The sequence below is a fragment of the Rattus norvegicus genome, chromosome 1 (assembly GCF_021556685.1).
Source record: "Rattus norvegicus strain SHRSP/BbbUtx chromosome 1, alternate assembly SHRSP_T2T, whole genome shotgun sequence".
In the NCBI taxonomy this organism is placed as follows: Eukaryota; Metazoa; Chordata; class Mammalia; order Rodentia; family Muridae; genus Rattus; species Rattus norvegicus.
In genome coordinates this window covers 164,338,487-164,358,460 of record NC_141534.1, presented here as the reverse complement: position 1 = coordinate 164,358,460, position 19,974 = coordinate 164,338,487, and the positions used below count along the sequence as shown (strand labels likewise).

Here is a 19,974-nt window from a genome sequence, read left to right as displayed (position 1 = left end):
AGTCTGAGGCTAGCCTAAATGACAGGAAACCTTTTTTCTAAAAAGGAGTCCTGTGCAAAATAATGTCCTCCTGTAAGTTGATGTCATTATGCAGGTGACAGGAGGTACAGGATAGGACAAGACCTGTCATTGGACAAGAAGGAAGGGTGGGCGGGGAAAAGTTTTAGAGAGGCGGAGGAGGGGGAGGGAGGGTAGTTAAAACATGATGGTGGATGTTAAGATTCCTCTCTGCACATATTACAAGTTGTTATGACTATTCTTAAGGGATGGATGTGTATAGGATTTTGTGTTGTCTAGATGAGCAAATTATACCTTATCAATTGGATCAGAGAATATTGTGTGATGTATTCTGTCATGTGGCGACTTAATTGAGTTCAAGAGAATGCATGATGTCAGGATGCACCTGGCCTGCCACGGAATTGGGATGTGTATGCCTGGTGTGGTGGAAGAGAGACAAGAGTGAGTGAGGTTGGGGCGGCCTGACAGGGTGCCATGTTGGAATGGTTCGCAGACAGTAGAAAGCAGATGGGGGCAGCATGGAACCATCTAGATAAATTAGCACTAGTTCCAATGGTCCGCCAGAGCGAGAGCCAGCCTGCCAGGGTGCTCGTGGGAACCGGTTCCGCCGCACCATCCCTATCAGGAGTTAACCACTGGTCTTTGCTGTGGACAGGTTAGGCATACATCACTGGCAAGATTAGCTTTGATGGGAAGAAGTCCATCCTGTAGAACCCATGTCTAGCCTTTCGGGGCATTTTGCTCATTCATAACTCCATTTAGCAGATATGAAAAAAAACTGGTCAAAAAGACTGACACCATAAGCTGGACCATTGTATCCATTTAATTTTTTAGAACCCCTTGTAGAATGGATGTCTTCTGGTGGACATGCACAGGAAGCAATATTTTGACTCACTGACAAGATGGATTAAATCTCTCCACTCTCCAAACCAGCTAAAACAATCCAACATACCTTAAATTGCTTCTTGCCCAGTATCTGGTTACAGTGATAAGAAAAGTAGCTAATGCTGGCCAACCAGTAACAGGAATGGCTCGGCCTTTCACAGTGGGAAGGGCAGGGGTGAGGTAGTGCTGGGAGACAGGGAAGGATGATAAGAATAAATAGGAACAGAAAAGGATGGGCAGCAATGAACATCTGCAAACTTGGTGTAGCGCCTTGAACTAGAACATCCCCATGAGGGCCAGCGACTGCTCTCTGCAGTTTTCTTTGGATTATGGCGGCTGTCTTTAGCGTTGTCTTACGTTTCGTCCTCCAGCCTTGCCGTTTCTTAAATTAGTCCAAACTGATATGAAAGACTTACACATAAATGGAACATACTATCCTGAACAGTGGGTTTTGTTGTTGTTGTTGTTGTTTGTTTGTTATGGTTTTGGGGGTAAATAATTTTGTTTTGTTTTTAGATTTGTTTATTTTTAAAAGTACACTATAGCTGTCTTCAGACACAACAGAAAAGGGCAACAGATTGCATTACAAATGGTTATGAGCCACCTTGTGGTTGCTGGGAATTGAACTTAAAACCTCTGGAAGAGCAGCCAGTGCTCTTAGTCACTGAGCCATCTCTCCAGACCTGGTTAGGTTCTTTAAGACAAGCTTTCTTAGTATAACAGCTCTGGCTGTCCTGGAACTAACTCACTCTGTACACCAGGCTGGCCTTGAACTCACAAAGATCCACCTGCCTCTGCCTCCTTAGTGCTGAGATTAAAGGCATACACCAGCACTACCCAGCTATCTTGAACATGGTTAATACTTTTACTGTTTTTCTTTTTCTGTTAAGATGAAAGGAGAAGGCAGTGTTTTGAATTAAATGAGCATTTATTTCTCTGATTATTTGAAATCATCTATAAGGATAAGTCTGTTATATAACATTGTATAACATTGCCTTATATAGGCATAACATAAAAACTTATTTTCAAATAATAATTTCAAATAAATAATTTTCTGTACTAGTTTCCTGATGTTGCCATAGTGAGTTGTCACCACAAGTTTAGTAGCTTAAAACCATACAATTGTATTCTTTTATGCTCTCTCTCTCTCTCTCTCTCTCTCTCTCTCTGTGTGTGTATCTGTGTGTGTGTGTGTGTGTGTGTGTGTCTGTGTCTGTGTCTGTGTCTGTGTCTGTGTCTGTGTCTGTGTGTTTCACAGAACTTGCGAGGAGGTCAGAGGACAATTCGCAGGAGTTCTCTCCTTCCTTATGGGTCTTGGAGATTGAATTCAGGTCACCAGGCTTGGCAGTAAGTATTTGTACTCACTGAACAATTTTGTTGACCCTCCCTTTGCAGTACTGTGGCAATGTAGTGGGTTGGCTTAATGTCGTTTATATTTTAATATTAATTTGGGGCCCCTAAGATTTATTGTCCCAGAGATGAGAGAATCTGTATGTAAGATGTTAGGTTACTTTATCCCTGATTGGTAAATAAAGATGCTGACAACTAATAGCTGGGCAGAAGAGACATAGGTGGGGTTTAGGTTTTGTGGGCTTGGGGGAGAGGAAGACAACAAAAGAGAACTTACAGAAGAAACAAGGACGCTGCTGAGGGTTAAGAGTCAAGAGAACATGGCTCTGAGGGCTGTCCAGTTGGAGCTAAGAGCAGCCCAGGTGAAACACAGCAAGTAATAACTTGAGGTCATCTACAGAAAAGTAGATCCAAATAACACAGAGACACCTATCCAGCTATTGTACTGTTTAAGGCTTATTGTAAATGTAAAGACTATAAGTATGTCCTTCATCTGGGAACATAAATGGTCAAAGGTGGGGTAGAAACCCTGGTCTGGGATTTAAATAATTTGATATAACATGGCATAGAACTTCAAAATGAAAATATCAACAATTCCTGACATCAAGCAGTATTACAGAGCAATAGTCATAAAATCTGTATGGTATTGGTACAGAGACCAGCAGATAAATCAGTGGAATAGAAGTGAAGACCTAGAAATGAACACACACACCTATGGTCACTTGATCTTTGACAAAGGAGCTAAAACCATCCAATGGAAAAAATACAGCATGTTCAACAAATGCCACTGGTTCAACTGGCGGTCAGCATGTAGAAGAATGCAAATCAATCCATTCTTTTTTTTCTTTTTTCTTTTTTTCAGAGCTGGGGACCAAACCCAGGGCCTTGCGCTTGCTAGGCAAGTGCTCTACCTCTGAGCTAAATCCCCAACCCCGAATCAATCCATTCTTATAGTCCCATACAAAGCTCAAGTCCAAGTGGATCAAATACCTCCACATAAAACCAGATATACTGAAACTAATAGAAGAGAAAATGGGGAAGAGCCTCAAACACATAGGCACAGGAGAAAATTTAATGAACAGAGCACCAAGAGCTTATGCTCTAAGATCAAGAATTGACAAATGGAACCTCATAAAACTGCAAAGCTTCTGTAAGGCAAAGGACACTGTCATTAGGACAAAACAGCAACCAACAGATTGGGGAAAGATCTTTACCAATCCTACATCCTATACAGGGCTAATATCTAATATATACAAAGAGCTCAAAAAGTTAGACTCCAGAGAACCAAATAGCCCTATTAAAAATGGGGTACGGGGGTTGGGGATTTAGCTCAGTGGTAGAGCGCCCAGCTCCGAAAAAAAGAACCAAAAAAAATGGGGTACAGAGCTAAACAAAGAATTCTCAGCTGAGGAATATTGAATGGCTGAGAAGTACCTAAAGAAATGTTCAACATCCTTAGTCACCAGGGAAATGCAAATCAAAACAACCCTGAGATTCCACCTCACACCAGTCAGAATGGCTAAGATCAAAAACTCAGGTGATAGCAGATGCTGGTGAGGATGTGGAGAAAGAGGAACACTCCTCCATTGTTGGTGGGATTGCAAGCTGGTACAACTACTCTGGAAATCAGTCTGGAGGTTCCTCAGAAAATTGGACACAGTACAACCGGAGGACCCTGGGCATACACCCAAAAGATGCTCCAACGTATAAGAAGGACACATGCTCCACTATGTTCATAGTAGCCTTATTTATAATAGCCAGAAGCTGGAAAGAACCCAGATGCCCTTCAACAGAGGAATGGATACAGAAAATGTGATACGTTTACACAATGGAATACAACTCAGCTATTAAAAACAATGACTTCGGGGTTGGGGATTTAGCTCAGTGGTAGAGCGCTTGCCTAGCAAGCGCAAGGCCCTGAGTTCGGTCCCCAGCTCCGAAAAAAAAAAGAAAAGAAAAAAAAGTAAAAACAATGACTTCATAAAATCTGTAGGCAAATGGATGGAACTAGAAAGTATCATCCTGAGTGAAGTAACCCAGGCACAAGAGAACACACTCGGCATGCACTCACTGATAAGTGGATATTAGCCCAAAAGCTTAGAATACCCAAGATACAATTCACAGACCATATTAAGCTCAAGAAGAAGGAAGACGAAAATGTGGATGCTTCAGCCCATCTTAGAAGGGGGAACAAAATACTCACTAGAGGAAATACAGGGACAAAGAGTGGAGCAGAGACTGAAGCAAAGGCCATCCAGAGATTTCCACACCTGGGAACCCATCCCATATACAGTCACTAAACCCAGTCACTATTGCTGATGCCAAAAAGTGCTTGCTGACAGGAGCCTGATATGGATGTCTCCTGAGAGTCTCTGCTAGAGTCTTACTGATACAGATGAGGATGCTTACAGCTAACCAGCAGACTGAGCAGGGGGCCCCAATGGAGGAGTTAGAGAAAGGACTGAAGGAGCTGAAGGGGTTTGCAATCCCATCAGAACAACAACAATGTCAACCAACCAGACTCCTCCAGAGCTCCCAGGGACTAAACCACCAACCAAAGAGTACACATGGGGAGACCCATGGCTCCAGCCACATATGTAGCAGAGGATGGCATTGTTTGGCCTCAATAGGAGGAGAAGCTTTTGGTCCTGTGAAGGCTTGTTTCCCCAGTGTAGGGGAATGCCAGGGTGTTGAGGTGAGAGTGGGTGGGTGGGAGGGAGAGCATCCTCATAGAAGCAGGGGGAGGGGGCATGGGAGAGAGGAGAATCAGGAAAGGGGATAGCATTTGAAATGTAATTACATAAACTATCCAATAAAAATAATTAAAAGAGCAATAAATGGAGTATATATCATAAGATCCTGTGAAGCAATATTTCAAACATTGACTGAGTTTGAAAATAAATATGATATTTCAAGAATGAAAAAGAAAAGAAAATATCAATAAAACTTTGTCCCAAAGAGGATTTTAAAGGAGAATCTGTTCCTTGCTTTCTTAATTTGGATTTCATTGCTATGAACAGATGCCATGACCAAGGCAAGTCTTATAAAGAAAACATTTAATTGGGTCTGGCTTACAGTTTTAGATATTTAGTCCATTATCATGGCAGGAAGCATGGTGGCAGGCAGGCAGTCATGCTGCTGCAGAAGCCAAGGGTTCTACATCTTGATATGAAGGTGGCCGGGAAGAGACTGTCTTCTGGCAGACAGTTAGAAGGAGGCTTTCTTCCATACTGAGCAGAGCTTGAGCATAGGCCCTCAAAGCCTGCCCCCACAGTGATGCACTTCCTCCAACAAGGCTGCATGTACCCCAACGAGGCCATAGCTCTTAATAGTGCCACTTCGCATGGGTCAAGCATATCCAAACCACCACGCCTGCCTCCTCTGGTTTCTGGTGGATACGTCTACATTCCCAGGCTGTGACCTTTCGTTTACCACACACAAAAGAACTTGGGGTGGGAAGAGAGAAGATCTCACTTTTCTCTGTGCGCCTTTTATTATGTTTTTAGATTTATTTTTACTTGTGTTTACGTACAGGTGAGTGTATGCCACATGTGTCAGCGCATTTGTGAGCCACCTAACATGGAAACTGAACGGAGGTCCTTTGAAGAAACGGCATGAGCTCTGAACTGCGAAGCCATCTCTCCAGCACTGTGTGTCTTGTGTCTTTTTTTTTTTTTTTTTTTTTTTTGGTTCTTTTTTTCGGAGCTGGGGACCGAACCCAGGGCCTTGTGCTTCCTAGGCAAGCGCTCTACCACTGAGCTAAATCCCCAGCCCCGCACTGTGTGTCTTTTATGAATACACTTGGCATTTGATCGAGGATCCATCTACATGGATTTATTTTAATTACTTCCACCTTTTTTTCCAAATCTGACAGTGTTTATAGATTTCAGAGATTAAGAGGTGAGCATATCGTTTAGAGGACCACCATTTGTCCCACTACCCGATCACAACAATGTTCCGAATCAGGCTAGTCTTTCTTGTTTAACTTTTATTGATTATATCATGTATGCATGTGTTTTACCTACATGTATGACTGAACTCTGCTGTCCACAGAGGCCAGAAGAGGGCAGCAGATTTCCACAGCCCACGAGTTACAGATGGTCATACGTGCCATATAGAGTCTGGGATCCAAACACAGGTCCTCAGGAAGAGCAGCAAAGTGCTCTTAAGTATTGAACCATTTTTTCAGCCCAAGGCAAATTTTATTTAAAAGGATTGCAGAAATTAAGGAATCCTAAGATTTAGTGTAGACGGGAAGTAAAGCTCTCAGCACCAAAGAGAGGAGACCTGAGCTGGTTGCCAAGGTAGACTGGTTCTGGGGCTTTGTATCAGGGTCTGGCCAAAAACTGAAGTATTACTAGTTGGCCAGTTGGAAGTCCATATTCTGTGCATGCCCTCCTGGACCAAGGTAGGAACCACAGTGTTTGTATGCTGATCACCCTGTCAGGAATGGTTGAAGCCTCTTTTGTGGATTTCTGCCTCTGACTTTGTCAATTGTTGACCTTGAGTGTCTTCCCTCTGGCATTATGGTGACTGGCTGGGTTGCCACATCAAACCTTACAGCTATCTCAATTGCCGTGATGTATCCCAAGCTCACTGTTCTCACACCTACCAGAAAGCACCTGTAGTTTTTCTTAGTAATCTTTACTAACTCCTTGTCAATGGGATTGTCCAGTGCAGTAATCAAGCTGTTCAGCAAACCTCTCTCTCTAAATAATAACAACATTACAATTCACATCAGTTACAGTAACAAACTACAGTGATGGAAATAACTCTATGGTGGGGGGGTCACCACAGCACGAGGAACTGTATTAAAGGGCTGAAGCATTAGGAAGGTTGAGAACCCCTGGTCTGGTGTCAGTTCTGAAGTAAGTAGAGGTCTTTTTAGAAACTATTAGAATTAACTGCAGAACTATGTAAAAGAGAGGGAGTGCCTAGCCTCCTTTCCCAGATTTGGAGAAACGGGGGTCTCATGAAAGCTAGACAGCCTGCCCACCAACACTGGCTTGACCCCTCAGAGCCTTAATATCTGTCTCTCATACAGTCCACTTAGCTACCGCACAGCCAGCTGTCCTCAGGGATTCTTCCCTTGTGGTTTAACCCTAATGTCCCTCCTGACTGTGACTCTTGTGAGTCCCTTGCAGTTTTCACCATGACCCCTTTCCCTTACCACCAACAGTAAGCCAACAACTGCTTCAGTAGCTCCTCACTTCAGCAAAAACTCCAAATATAGGGATAGTCTCTATTTGAGTTTCTTCTACACTCCCCTAGAACTCAAGTTACAGACAGTAGTGAACCACCCAGTGTGAGTGCTGGGACTTGAACCTGGGTCCTCTGGAAGAGCAGAAGCAGAAAGTGCTCCTAACTGCTGAGCCATCTCCTCGATCCTGGGTTTCAGCTCTTCCTCCCCGGGGTTCATTTTTAGATACCTTCTGTTGCTATGACTTCAAGTCCACTGTTTTGGGAGAAAGAAGTTGAGTCTTATCTGCGGTTTTGTGTGTTTTTAAAGTGTTTCCTATTTACTTTTTGTGAGGTCTTATAATGTTTCCCATGTTCAAAAAAAAAAAAAAAAAAGAGGAAAGAGCGGCTAGCTCAGTAATTTTTTTAGATAGCTGTGTAATTGCAAGGCCAAATCTTTGCTATCTTCCTCTGTTCTGCCTGTACTTTTGCAAACTATTTCACATATTTGTCCAACTTTTTCATTGTTCCAAGTAGAGCAATAAATCTGGCTCTAAGTGAAACAGGGAAGTCAAAGTCGGAGAGATAGTTAAGTGGCTAAAGCACTTGCTGTGCACAAATGAGGGACCAACTCTGAGTCTCAGCACCAACATAAAATGCTGTGCATGGCGGGGTGTGCCTGTAACCCCAGAACTGGGGCGGAGATTCTTGGGAGCTCACTCGAGCCAGTATAGCTCCAACAGCAAGTTTCCAGCTCAGCAAGAGACTGTCTCAAGGCAGGACAGCAGAGGATGATAGGAGTATGGTGGTTTGGATGAGAAACTTGATCTCTGTTGCCAGTACTGGGGGTGGGGGGGGGGAAGTTTAGGTGGCACAGCTTTGAAGGAGGAAGTGCATCACTGGGGAGAGAGAGGAACTGACAGTTAAAATCCTTCTGTCATTTCCAGTTCACTTTTTGTTTCATGCTTACGGTTCAAGATGTGAGCTTTCATGCCCGCTGCCCACTGCCTGCTGCCCACAGCCCGCTGCTCGCTGCCTGCTGCCCGCTGCCCGCTGCAATTCTGTCCTTGCCATTATAGTCTCCAAGCTTCTGGAACCAAAGCCAAACTAAACTCACTCTTTTAGAAGTTGCCTTGCCATGATGCTTTATCAGAGCAAATACAGGGAATCACCTGCTGTCTTCCTCTGGACTCCGTATGAGCACACACGGGCGTGCCACCTGCAGCACCACATGCATACACTACACACGCATGCACGCACACACTCACGCGCATACATGCATGCACACACGCAGTGCCTGGAAATACTTACTGTAGTTACATTTGACATTCTGCTCCTTAATCTGTTTTCTCCAAGTCCCTCTATTTTGTTACCCTTGGTTTCTGATCGTTATACATTTTCTTCAAGTTGATTTTCCTTTTAAAGATCAAAATGGATGGCCTAGAGCTCATTGCGCAGCAGCAACTGGCCTCGAACTCACGATTCTGCTGCCTGGATGCTTCTTGGGGGCTGAAATAACAGGCATATGATGCCAGGCCTGGTTCAAGAGTATTTTCTTAAAGGTAAAAAATAAAAAAAAATAAAAAAAAAAAAACTAAGACAGCTGGTTGAGTCCTGGGGAGAGCGCTCAGCTAGGAAACATGTTTCCAATCATGCCTCATAACCAGAGTTCGATTCCTGGAACCCACATGGTAAAGGGAGAACGCAGAGTCCTTCAAGTTGTCCTCTGACGTTCACATATACATTTTAACATGCAAATGTGAAATTAGTACAAACAGCTAATTAGAACTTTCGAATAAATATGGCAGAGATTGCAGCTTGCATAACCACAGTCATTTCCTTTTTCTCTTTAAAAGTATAATTGTAAAGCCAGACATGGTGGCTCAAACCTGTAATTCCAGCATTTGAAGGGCTGAGGCAGAAGGATTACTGTGAATTTGGAGTTACCCTGCGTTAATGAGTTCCAGGCCAGTCTGGGCCACAGAGAGGGACTCTGCCTCAAAACCAACCAATCAATCAACCACCACCACTACTACCACCACCACCACCACCACCTCCACCACCACCACCACCAAACCAAACCAAAAACAAAACAAGAAAATGGAATCGTGTTGGAAATGGTATTGTATATAGATAGGAGTTTATTTTAATTCTGTCTTGCATATTCTGTGAATATGGCAATGTGTTGCTATTCTAGAGAACAAAGTTTTATACAGATGTTACTGGATGGAGCCCCTGGAGGAAATCCCCTTTTAAATGTATCTAACTATCCGTTACTTAATAAGAAAGCACTCTAATGGCTAGAGAGAGGGCTGTAGTGACACTGGCTGCTCTTTCAGAGGACCCCAGTTCAGTTTCCAGCACCCACAAGATGGCTCACAAGTCATTTGTAAGTCTAGTCACAGAGGATGTGACATCCTCTTCTGACCTCTAGAACCAGACATACTTTTTTGGCTTATATACATACACACAGGCAAAACATTCATACACATAAAATACATGATTCTAAAAGAAAGAAACCATCCTCAAGACAGAGGTATAAGATGTCATTTATTAGGAACCTGCAGGATGAGCTGGTCTCAGGTGGGCAGTCCTGGTGTCACTCATTCAGCTTAACGTTTGGCCCTAAGCGTCCTCCTCAGGTCTCCTTCCCATCATTTGCTCAGGGGAGCATCCTGGTGCTCCCCGGCACTGCTCCCCCATCTTCCCTCTACCCGCCAGTGCTCTGCCCCTCTCCTGGGATGGGCGTTCCTAAGCTGCCTAGGCTTTACCTCCTACTCCTGGGTCCCAGACCAACCTCAGCGCCCCACATGGCTGGAGCTACTCAACGCCCGCTAGCCTTGCTTTCTTCTAGGGCAGAAGCAGTGTTCCAAGAGTGCAAGCCCGTGGATACACAGACATGATTTCACACTTACTGATGTTCCATTAGTGACCTCACACTGTCAAGCTCAAGATCAATTTGAGGGGCGACTGTGAGGTATAAACATGGAGAGGAGGAAAAGGCATATAAGCAGGTCAGGAATATGGCGGTCACCAGGCAGCCCTGTAACTTGTCAAAGAGATAGCTCTTCGGTAAGCCTGAAAGGAGTGAGACACTGCTTGCTTCATATAGAACTCCCTTGGTTCTTGTGCTCAGGGAACAATTACATTCAGGAGCTACCTGAAAACCGCCAGGCATGGTGTTTAGCATTGACAAATACTACATCTGGTATCGTAAGACAAACTCCATCAGAAAAGTCTACTCACTGTGGCTTCACCTAGGAATATCACAGCTCAGGAAATTCAACGCACCGAACAAATATTACGGATTAGCCTGGAACACGGTAAGGATGTAAAAATAAAAAGGTGATGCCACCAATCTCAAGGACTTCTAGAAGCAACCGGAAAGAACTTTGATGGAGGAAGGGACATCCTTATTGGCCTTAGAGCAAGAGGTAAATTAAAATAAAAAATGTTTTTCTTAGGGCTGGGCATAGTGGCATGTACCTTGTTCATGGAACATGAAACAGGACCACAAATTTTCAGCAAACCTGGTATACAAAGCAAGCGCTAGGCCACCCAGAGCAGTACAAGACCCTGTCTCAAAAACCAACAAATGAATGAGAAACAAAACAAAAGCCCAGCTTTATGACACACACCCCTAAGCTCATTACAGAACAGGCCTCCGAGATCTGATCTCGGAAAACACTGACTAAGGTGCACTCTGCTTAGTGAGTGCAAGTCTGTAGGTTCAATCCCCAGCAGTGGATAAGGAAATACTTTTTAGTTTAGAAGAAGTAGACTAGTAGTCTGTTCTTCTGTCACTTTAATGCATTTTAGAAACGTCTAGGGGAAGAACTACAGAGCTAGCCCTGTGGTTAAAAGTTCTAATTGTTCTTTCAAGAGGACCTGGGTTTGGTTCCCAGCACCCACATGGAGGCTCAAAACCATTTGTAACTCCAGTTCCAGGGAATCCTATGTTGTTTTCTGACCTCTGCAGGCACCAGGCACATACATGAGGCACATACTATACAAAGGCAGGCAAAATACACATATAATAGATAAATCTAGTAAAATATTTTAAAAAAGAATTATTAAGAGGACATTCCTTTAAAAACCCACTATTCAGACCACATACCACAACAACTAAAATAGAATTTCTAGAGATGAGGGGCAGGCATACTTTTTAAAGCTGTTTGATTAATTCTAACATGTAGCCAATGCAAGAACCACTGACTTAAGTTTCCTAATAGCCGAGACTGATATGTGACACTTCAATTAGATTTCAAAAGCATTTTAAAAATTAGTCCATAAAACATACCTATTTGATAGTAGTCAAAATAGATTATACATTAGTTTTAATATTTTAGACTTTTTTATCCCCACATGCATATTGGACAAGTGCTTTAACACTGAGCTTCATCTCCAGCTGTAGTGGTTGGAGTGAGAACGTCCCCTATGTGCTCAGATGTTTGAACACCTGGTCCCCAGCCCGTGGCCTGGTATGGACAGGTGCAGGAAGGGTGACCTCACTGGAGGAGGTGTTCACTTGCATTTCCAGGTGTGAGCCTTCAGCTGTTCCTACCAGCATGGGTGCTGCCTCCTTCTGCCAGTCCATGCCCTGAGGGACTCTTTTGTTTTGTTTTGAGACAGGGTTTCTCTGTGTAGCCTTGGCTGTCCTGGAACTGGCTCTGTAGACCAGGCTAGCCTCAAACTCAAAGATCTACCTGCCTGTGCCTCCCAAGCTCCCAAGTGCTGGATTTAAAGGCATGCACCACCACTGTCCAGCATAAATGTTACATTTGTTTGTTTGTTTGTTTGTTTGTTTGTAGTTGTGCCTTTGGGGGGGGGGGAGGTTCTCTTTGTGTAACCGTGGAGACCCAAGTTGGCCTTGAACTCAGAGATCCAGCTGCCTCTTCTGATGAACTTTTATCCCTCTGGAACTATAAGCCAAAAAATACCTCTAAAGTTACATTGGTTGTTGTGCTTTTAGCACAGCAACAGGAAAGACACTAATATGGCAGAAAACCTTTATTCTTTTTGCAGGGGGCGGTTGAAGTGAGCCAGCTGCAGAAGCATGTGCTTGTACTCTGAGCACTCGGGAACCAGGCTTCTCGGACTTAACTTTTTAAGTATCCTGCGGTTTCTTCAAAAGACTGAGCAACTCTCTCAAATGCTTAGAACCTCTGAAGTGATCCAGCCCAGCCCTTTAGCCGCTCCAGGCTCAGACCTGCCTGCCAGTTCCTAGGCAACTGTTTTGTTTCTGATTTCTGATTTTGATAAGAGTCTCATTTGTAGACTAAAGTTTGTGATCCTCCCACCTCGACCTCACGAGTTCTGCTATTACAAGCATATGCCAGCATGTTTGGCTAGAAAATGGCTTAAATTTTTCTGTATTCATTTGTGTGTGTGTGTGTGTGTGTGTGTGTGTAGAGCAAAGGACAACTTATAGGTGATAGTTCTCTCTTTTCCTCTTTTCTTCTGTGTGGTCCCAGGGATAAAACTCAGGTTGTCAGGCTTGGCAGTAAGCACCCTTTCCTGCTGAGCCATCTTGCTACCCTAGAAGGTAGCTTCTGCCATTTTAACTCTTTAACAATCATGTGTATAACTGTGTGCTGGCTGGTCTTATGTCAATTTGACACCCAAATTAGTGTTATCTGAAAGGAGGGAACCTTAATTGAGACGATGCCTCCATAAGATCCAAAGGTAGGACATTTTCTTACTTATCAATGGGGGAGGACCCAGCCCATTATGAGTGGTGCTGAACCTGGGCTGGTGGTCCTGGTTCTTTAAGACAGCAGCTGGTGCAAGCTGCTTGAAGCAAACCAATAACCAGCACCCTCCATGGCCTCTGCATCAGCTCCTGCTCTCAGGTTCCTGCCCTGCGTGAGTTCCTGTCCTGACTTCCTTATGAAAGACCATGATCTGGTAAACTGAATAAACTTTCCTCCCAACTTGCTTTTTGGTTATGGTGTTTCACAGCAGCAGTAGAAACCCTAAGACATGAGAATGTAGTTGCCCATGGAGGCCAGAAGAGAACTCCTGGAGCTGAAGTTATAAGTAGGTAAGTTATAAGCCACAGCACCAAGGTGCTGGGAATCAAACTTGGGTCTTTTGCAAAAGCCCTTATCTGCTGAGCCATCTTCTCAGTCCCATGTTTCTTTTAAGATGATTGGCGGGGGGGGGGGGGGCATGGATGGGTGGATGCCATGGTACAAGGATAACTCTTTTTGTTTGTTTTTAAAGATTTATCTATTTATTATATATAAATACACTGACACACCAGAAGAAGGCATTAGATCTGATTACAGATGGTTGTGAGCCACCGCGTGGTTGCTGGGACTTGAACTCAGGACCTCTGAAAGAGCAGTCAGTGCTCTTAACTGCTGAGCCATCTCCCCCGCCCCAAGGATAACTCTTAAAGGTTCTGTCCTTTCACGTGCACTCTGAGACCCAACTTAAGCCATTGGGTTTGCATAGCAGGTGAGTTCACCCACTTTCTTTTTTGTTGTCTCTGTTTGTGTTTGTTTTTGTTTTTTGAGACAGGGTTTCTCTGTGTTGCCCTGGCTGTCCTAGAATTCTCTCTGAAGACCAGGTTGGCCTTGAACTCAAAGATCTGCCTGCCTCTGCCTCCCAAATGCTAAGGTTAAAGACATGCACCAGCACCTCCCAGCAAGGCCTACTGTTTTAAGATACTGTGACAGGCCCCGGGAGAAAGTTGCAGACTACCTCAAACACAAGACCAGTTAAGAGTTCTTTATTTAATCTGATGACTGATGTCAGAATCCTGCCACAAAGAACTCTTGGTCCCAAGTTAAGCACTACAGAGTTTATAAAGACATTAGGTCCAGGCTAGAAGAGTTTTTACATCAGGGTTATTTCCCAGCAAGGCAGGAAGAACCCTTTGATCTGCTCAACATTTTACAAGCTTTATTTCTTGGAAGATGGAAGAAACTTTGTTCTGTCTAGTAGGATGTGGTGTCTAGCAGGTGTGGAGACAGGGTAGCCTGACTTCTCCTGAGCCATTTCAATAGGGTCCCCAGTCTGTATACGAGACTGGCCTCAAACTCACGACAGTCTTCTTGTCTCAGCCTTCCAAGCTCCGGAACTACAGAGCTTTAGAGCGTGGATTTTGATGGCGACTGATTTCACAAGTCCCACCACAGGCTCTAACGATCACCACCAAGTGAAGACGAGTATCCAGAAGCATGTGTAGGGATCCCTACTCAGGTGGTACCGCTGAGAGGCCACCGTATATCCCTTGGCTCTAATGTCCTTCTCCAGGCAGTACACAAAGTCCTCCGTCACAGGGCCTGCCTTCCAGGGCCCAAATTTGACAACGGGTGTCTTTTTGGCCTCCAAGATGTGCAGTGGCTCCGTGCACTTGGCATCATCTTCCTCCGTGCGCACCACACACACCACCACCTTTGATGAGCGCATCGCCACGGCCTCGGCCCGAGCCAGGTGCAACAGGACCTCCAGGTTTTCGCGGTAGTTCGGAACTCCCATCAGGAACTGCATCCGAGCCACCTGTTCACCGAAGATCTGTGGCTTATCTTCCAAAAGCTTGACCAAGGGATGGATTTGGTAGAACTTAGCTTCTTGGTATACCTCCGGAATGTACTCTGTGGGCACCTGTCCAGTGCGTAGGTAGTCCAAGAGAGGCCCAAAGTAGGTGCCGGGCCGGTCGATGAAGAAACGGCCCTGTGCATCCTTGTAGTGTTTGGCTGACCTGGACAGTATCTCTGAAAACTTTGAGCCTGGATGTTTCATCAGGGTGCCCATGGTGGTGGTGTAGAACTGGCCCCCTACATTCAGCTCCACAACCTGCAGGCACAAATAGCAGAGACACACAATTACAACTTAGAGGATAAGTTGTCTGCTGCTACAAAACAACAACAACGACGACGACAACAACTCTGTGCAGTGATGAAGGTTAAGGCCAGATTTCCAACCTGAAAATTCAAGTTTCATGGAGCGGGTGACTGGGCCAGTCCTTCAGTTTGTCGAAGGCATGACCTCATTCCTCAGTACAGTATTGGAGTTAAGAGAACCAAAGGCAACTAAGTTGCTCAGGAAAGCAGGGTTGCCATGGTAACAGTCCTACAGGGGCCGGTTCAGCTATCTAGAGGGGAGAAGGCAGAGAAGAAGGAACCAGACTATACAGCTGAGGAAAATAAGCTCAAAACCTATGTCCTTCTGCCTCCTCTAAACGTCAAGGCCCCTTGGCAAGGCTGTTTGGTTAACACTGAGGTCACTTCTCTGAACCAGCTGAGGAGCTACAAACTAACCATTAAATAAATCAACAGGATGGCATTTGTATTCCTCTGAAACTCAGCTCCTGAGTCGTCTCAGCATCCTTGTGCTATCGATGAAGGAAACCATGAGAAATGCCTGAGAGAGCTGGGAAGCAGGGAAGTGCAGCTAGGATCAAATGCCATCCATCAGTCTAACACATCTGGGGTGGACCTTCCAGGCCACCCTAACCCTGGCCTCAGCACGGCCTCAATTAGCTCTGTGCTTGAAGAAGTTCACTATCTTTCTCAACCTTAAGCTTTGGTGTCTGTGAAAGGGGAAGGAATATAGACACAGGGAACTCTTAAACCCTGCCAGCTTTCAAGGTCTAATCGGCCCGGCTACTTCAAAAGTTCTTTCTAAAGTGGATCTTGGAAACCAGTTTCCTAGCTTGCTATGTGGTGCCGTAAACGTAATTCAACACCTAGGAGGATCACGAGCTAAACGCCAGCCTGGACTACACAGTAAGACCACGTTTCAAACAAAGCACAACAAAGCAAATACTTCCCTACTCTAACACCCTGTGCCCCATTCCTCATCAAATAAGGCCTCAGCCACGTTCCTAAGCTTCTTAGTTCTGTTCTGTTTTTATTTCTTTCTCCCCAAAGTTCACTGCCTCTGTGCAAATCTTGGCTCTCGGATCTCATCCATAAACACTGCCCAGAGTTTATCTAGCAAGATGAACTTCCTTCCCACTCTCTGAAGGAGGCTCGCTCTTCCTTGTGGCCCCTCTTACCCTTCCTACCAATGTCTCTGCCAACACGGGGTGGCGGGGTGGGAAAGCCTGTGGTGAGTGGCTGGAAGAAATTTTGCCTTTTGCGGGAACCTTCGGGGTGTGACTCGTCTCTCACCCAGTTCAGTCAGAAGGATCCCTACACACCCTACCATGCTCCACCCAACGCTTATCAGTTTCCTTAGATGCCCTCAGCTGAAGAATAAGTGGTATCCACGCGGATGCTCTCAAGGCCCCTTGAGAGCTCTCTCTAGGCCCCAACACGGACCTCTCCCATGGCTTCCATTTGAGCTGAGCCAGAAGTTCAGTGCAGTCTGCCTGGTAGGTCCCATGGTTGCTTCCCCCTTGCTAGGGCCTGCCCCTGGATCCATTCTGTACACTGAGATCAGAGTTCTTTTTCTCTGAAGCAAACCCAAGCCTCTCATTTTCTGCACTGTACGCTTGAACGACTCTTCACCATTTTTCAAGGTTTCCAAGGCTCTTTGCAAGAGGCTTGCTGCACAGCCTTTAGCAAACAAAGAACAAAATTGCCTACTCTACCCTCCCCCTGTCCAAGGCAGGCTGGGACCTCAGGCCTCAGGATTTAGCTTCCCATTACTGAATCTTCCTTCCTTCCTTCTTTCTTTCTTCCTTCCTTCCTTCCTTCCTTCCTTTCTTTCTTTCTTCCTTTCTTTCTTTCTATGTAGCCCTGGCTGCTCTGGAACTTGCTCTGTAGACCAGGCTAGGCTTACACTCAGAGGCCATCTGCCTCTGCCTCTCAAGTGCTAGTATTAAGGGTGTGTGTCACCACCATGACTGGCAAGTTTACAGACTTTCTTGGTAACTCCCCAAGGGCACTCACAGAAGGGTGGTCTCGGGATCCCAGAGTGATGTGTAGCTCTACTGTGACAGTGGCTGCTCTTGGACTCCCATTTGTTCATCCTCCATTAGTCTGTGAGGTTTGAAAGGGGACACAACTCTTAGTCCATAGTTACATGAGTAGCACTCGCTAGCAGGGTTCAGCATACCAGAGACATTCAGTGAATACCTGTTCTATGGAATGAAGTTCACCCTTGGTCCTGACCCACAGGAGAACCTGGTATTCTGATAAACACAGATCCTGCCCTACCTTGGTTGCCATCCAGCTCAGTGCTGGCTCCACGGATGACCTTTGCTCAGGAACTCATCCAAGCCTTTCTTGAGCAGGGAAGATGCAACCCTGAGTGTCAGACACCTCGACAATAGGCAGGTAGCTTTGAAAACAGCCAGCAATGACATACTCATAACCCTACTGGAAAGAGCCTCTTGCCCTGAGTGAGGCAGGCACCTTTAGAAGCTAACTTCTATGCTAAGTGGGGGAGTTTCAGCTAAAACTCTGGAGAAATTCATTGAGCTTTTTGATTTATTCTTTTAATCAGCTCAGTTTAAACCTGGCTCGTTATAATATAAACTGAGCATGTCCCACCTTTCCTTTTGTGTTTAAGACAGTCTCCAGAAGCCAAAGTAGCACTGTAGGTATGTGTGGTGGAGTTCAGTTAAAGAATTTTACTACTACTACTACTACTACTACTACTACTACTACTACTACTACTACTATTTGGATTATTGTTATTTGTTGTTCCTGGTTTTTTGTTTTTTGGGGTTTTTTTGGCATTGCTAGGGATCGAGTCCATGTCCTCCCAAGTGCCTAGCAAGCTGCCTCTACTACTGAGCCACATCCTGGGCATAAATGGAGTATTCAAATATTTTGAGTATGTGTTCTATGAACTAAAACCGAGTTTGTGCCTTCCTGTATGAACGTGCGTAGTCTTCCTCACACTTCCTTCTTGGGGTCTAGCACAGTTTTGAGAGAATCTCCAATGTTGGCCTCATCACCTTCCTTTAATCTTTCTCCCTTCTTTTGCCCCTGGTACGTGTTCCTGCTCTGCACAGAAAAAACCGGGTTGCTCTTCCAAAGTCACCGGGTGCCTGAGAGAAGGCAAGGAAACAGAGAGGGAGTGCTGGAGCTGGCCAGTGTGGGCGTCAGAGATGATTATCTGTCCAGGCGGGCTGGATAGGCTACTCCTGCCAGATGGCAGAGCAACGGGGGGGCTGACTGACTCAGCCACCTCCCCCACCCTCCATCCTCAGGACTACACCAAGCTACAGGCTTTCAGAGGGACACACAAAGGAACTAAAAGAGACTAAGGGAAGACAGAGAGCCGGGGGAGAAAAAGGCAATGAGAGACTGCACGGAGCTGGGCGGAGCCCGAGGCGGGAATGAACACGTATTAGAGAAGTTTACTAACAGGCACAGAAAAATACTCCCTGGGGATAGCGCGGAGGTGGTGGTGGGGAGTCCTGGGGGATGGGGGGTGCGAGAAAAATAGAGGATAGGGGCAGAAAATGGAACGTGGCTGAAAAAGCGCACGGCAGGGTTCGGAGGTGGGGCGTTCAGGACAACCAGAGCAGTCGCTGCGCAGCGGGGTGCACTTACGATGTCCGGGTCAGGACACAGGATCCGGGACTCCTGGCTGGGCTCCTTGAGTAGGTTTCCGGGCAGAGACTCCTGGCTGGGCTCCTTGAGCGATTTTGCCGGCTGAAACTGCTTGCCGGGCTCCTTGATCTGGTTTGCTGGCAGGCTCATCCTGACAGGAAAAGACAGCTCTCACTGGGTACACAAAGCTGCCTCGAGTGGATAACTTATGGGCAGGGAACAGTCCTGCCACGTGTAGATAACTTCCCAGCCGGAAAGGTTCCTGACTTCCCGCCCCTGGGGAAGAACTGTACCTCCCACTTGCCTCTTTTGTGAAACACTTTTAATTAGTGCTTATTTATCTGGATTAAGGATCTGCTCTGAGATGCCCAGCATGGCCCCATTAGCTCTTTGGGTAGTCATCAACTTCAAGTAACTAACCTGTAATTTCTCAGAAAAGGGGAAGTAGGAGACAAATCCTGGGGTTCTCTAAGGGTAGGCTGTCAGACCAGAAAATATAAAATAATAAATTGGAAGAAAATCCGCTGCTACTCAAAGATGGATGTTGTGAAACTTGACTGTTTCATCCCTTAGTTCTATGTTAGAAAAGACTTCTTTAAAAATATTTCCACTACAGGGGAGAACTCTGATAGATCTAGGGCCCCATGTGGTCATCAGCAGCAACAACCAGAAATTTGATCAAAATGAAACCGACTAGTTAGTCCAAACAAACTTGGCAAAGCAAAATAAAACCCAAAACAGTGGCACCAAACTGGCTTGGCATATATGAAGTCTGGGTTTGACCCACAGCAAAACACACACATATGGACACTCCACCAGGAAGGAAGGCAGGAGACAACAAAACCCTCCCTGAATGAAAATACAGTCAAACCAAGTTTCGAAGAATGTACACAGATAGCAAGCAGTCCATCAAACAAACTCACAGCTCAAAACCACAAAACACAAAAGGAAACAAGGCATCAGGAGGAAAAGTCAGCCCAAACATGCTCAAACCCTTGGCGCTGAGACGGTTGGGCATAGTATGTAAGCTTACTTAATGTCATTGAATAAATAAAAGAGAGCATCTAAAGCATGAATAAAA

The 19,974-nt window shown here is 45.3% G+C and overlaps 1 protein-coding gene across 2 annotated transcripts; it reads right to left on the bottom strand.

The window, feature by feature from the left end:
- Positions 1 to 14,151: 14,151 nt before the first annotated feature.
- On the bottom strand, positions 14,152 to 19,145 carry Kctd14 (potassium channel tetramerization domain containing 14). 2 transcript variants are annotated; one of them, XM_087558564.1, is made up of 3 exons: positions 18,894 to 19,107; positions 17,280 to 17,369; positions 14,152 to 15,237 (listed from the first exon to the last, which is right to left on the bottom strand). In XM_087558564.1, the coding sequence occupies exon 3, from the start codon at positions 15,193 to 15,195 to the stop codon at positions 14,587 to 14,589; it is 609 nt and encodes a 202-aa protein (XP_087414690.1). In that variant the 5' UTR covers positions 15,196 to 15,237; positions 17,280 to 17,369; positions 18,894 to 19,107; the 3' UTR covers positions 14,152 to 14,586. The 2 variants fall into 2 exon arrangements, with proteins under 2 accessions (XP_087414690.1, NP_001387186.1); NM_001400257.1 differs by lacking the exon at positions 17,280 to 17,369 and having other exon boundaries at positions 18,894 to 19,145.
- Positions 19,146 to 19,974: the final 829 nt, after the last annotated feature.

Excerpts from the sequence above, each read along its gene's own strand:
- Kctd14 (NM_001400257.1), bottom strand. The coding sequence starts at position 19,043 with ATGAGCCTGCCAGCAAACCAGATCAAGGAGCCCGGCAAGCAGTTTCAG. Across the intron at positions 15,238-18,893 it reads TGTGTCCTGACCCGGACATC|GTTGTGGAGCTGAATGTAGG; the intron begins GTAAGTGCACCC and ends TTGTGCCTGCAG.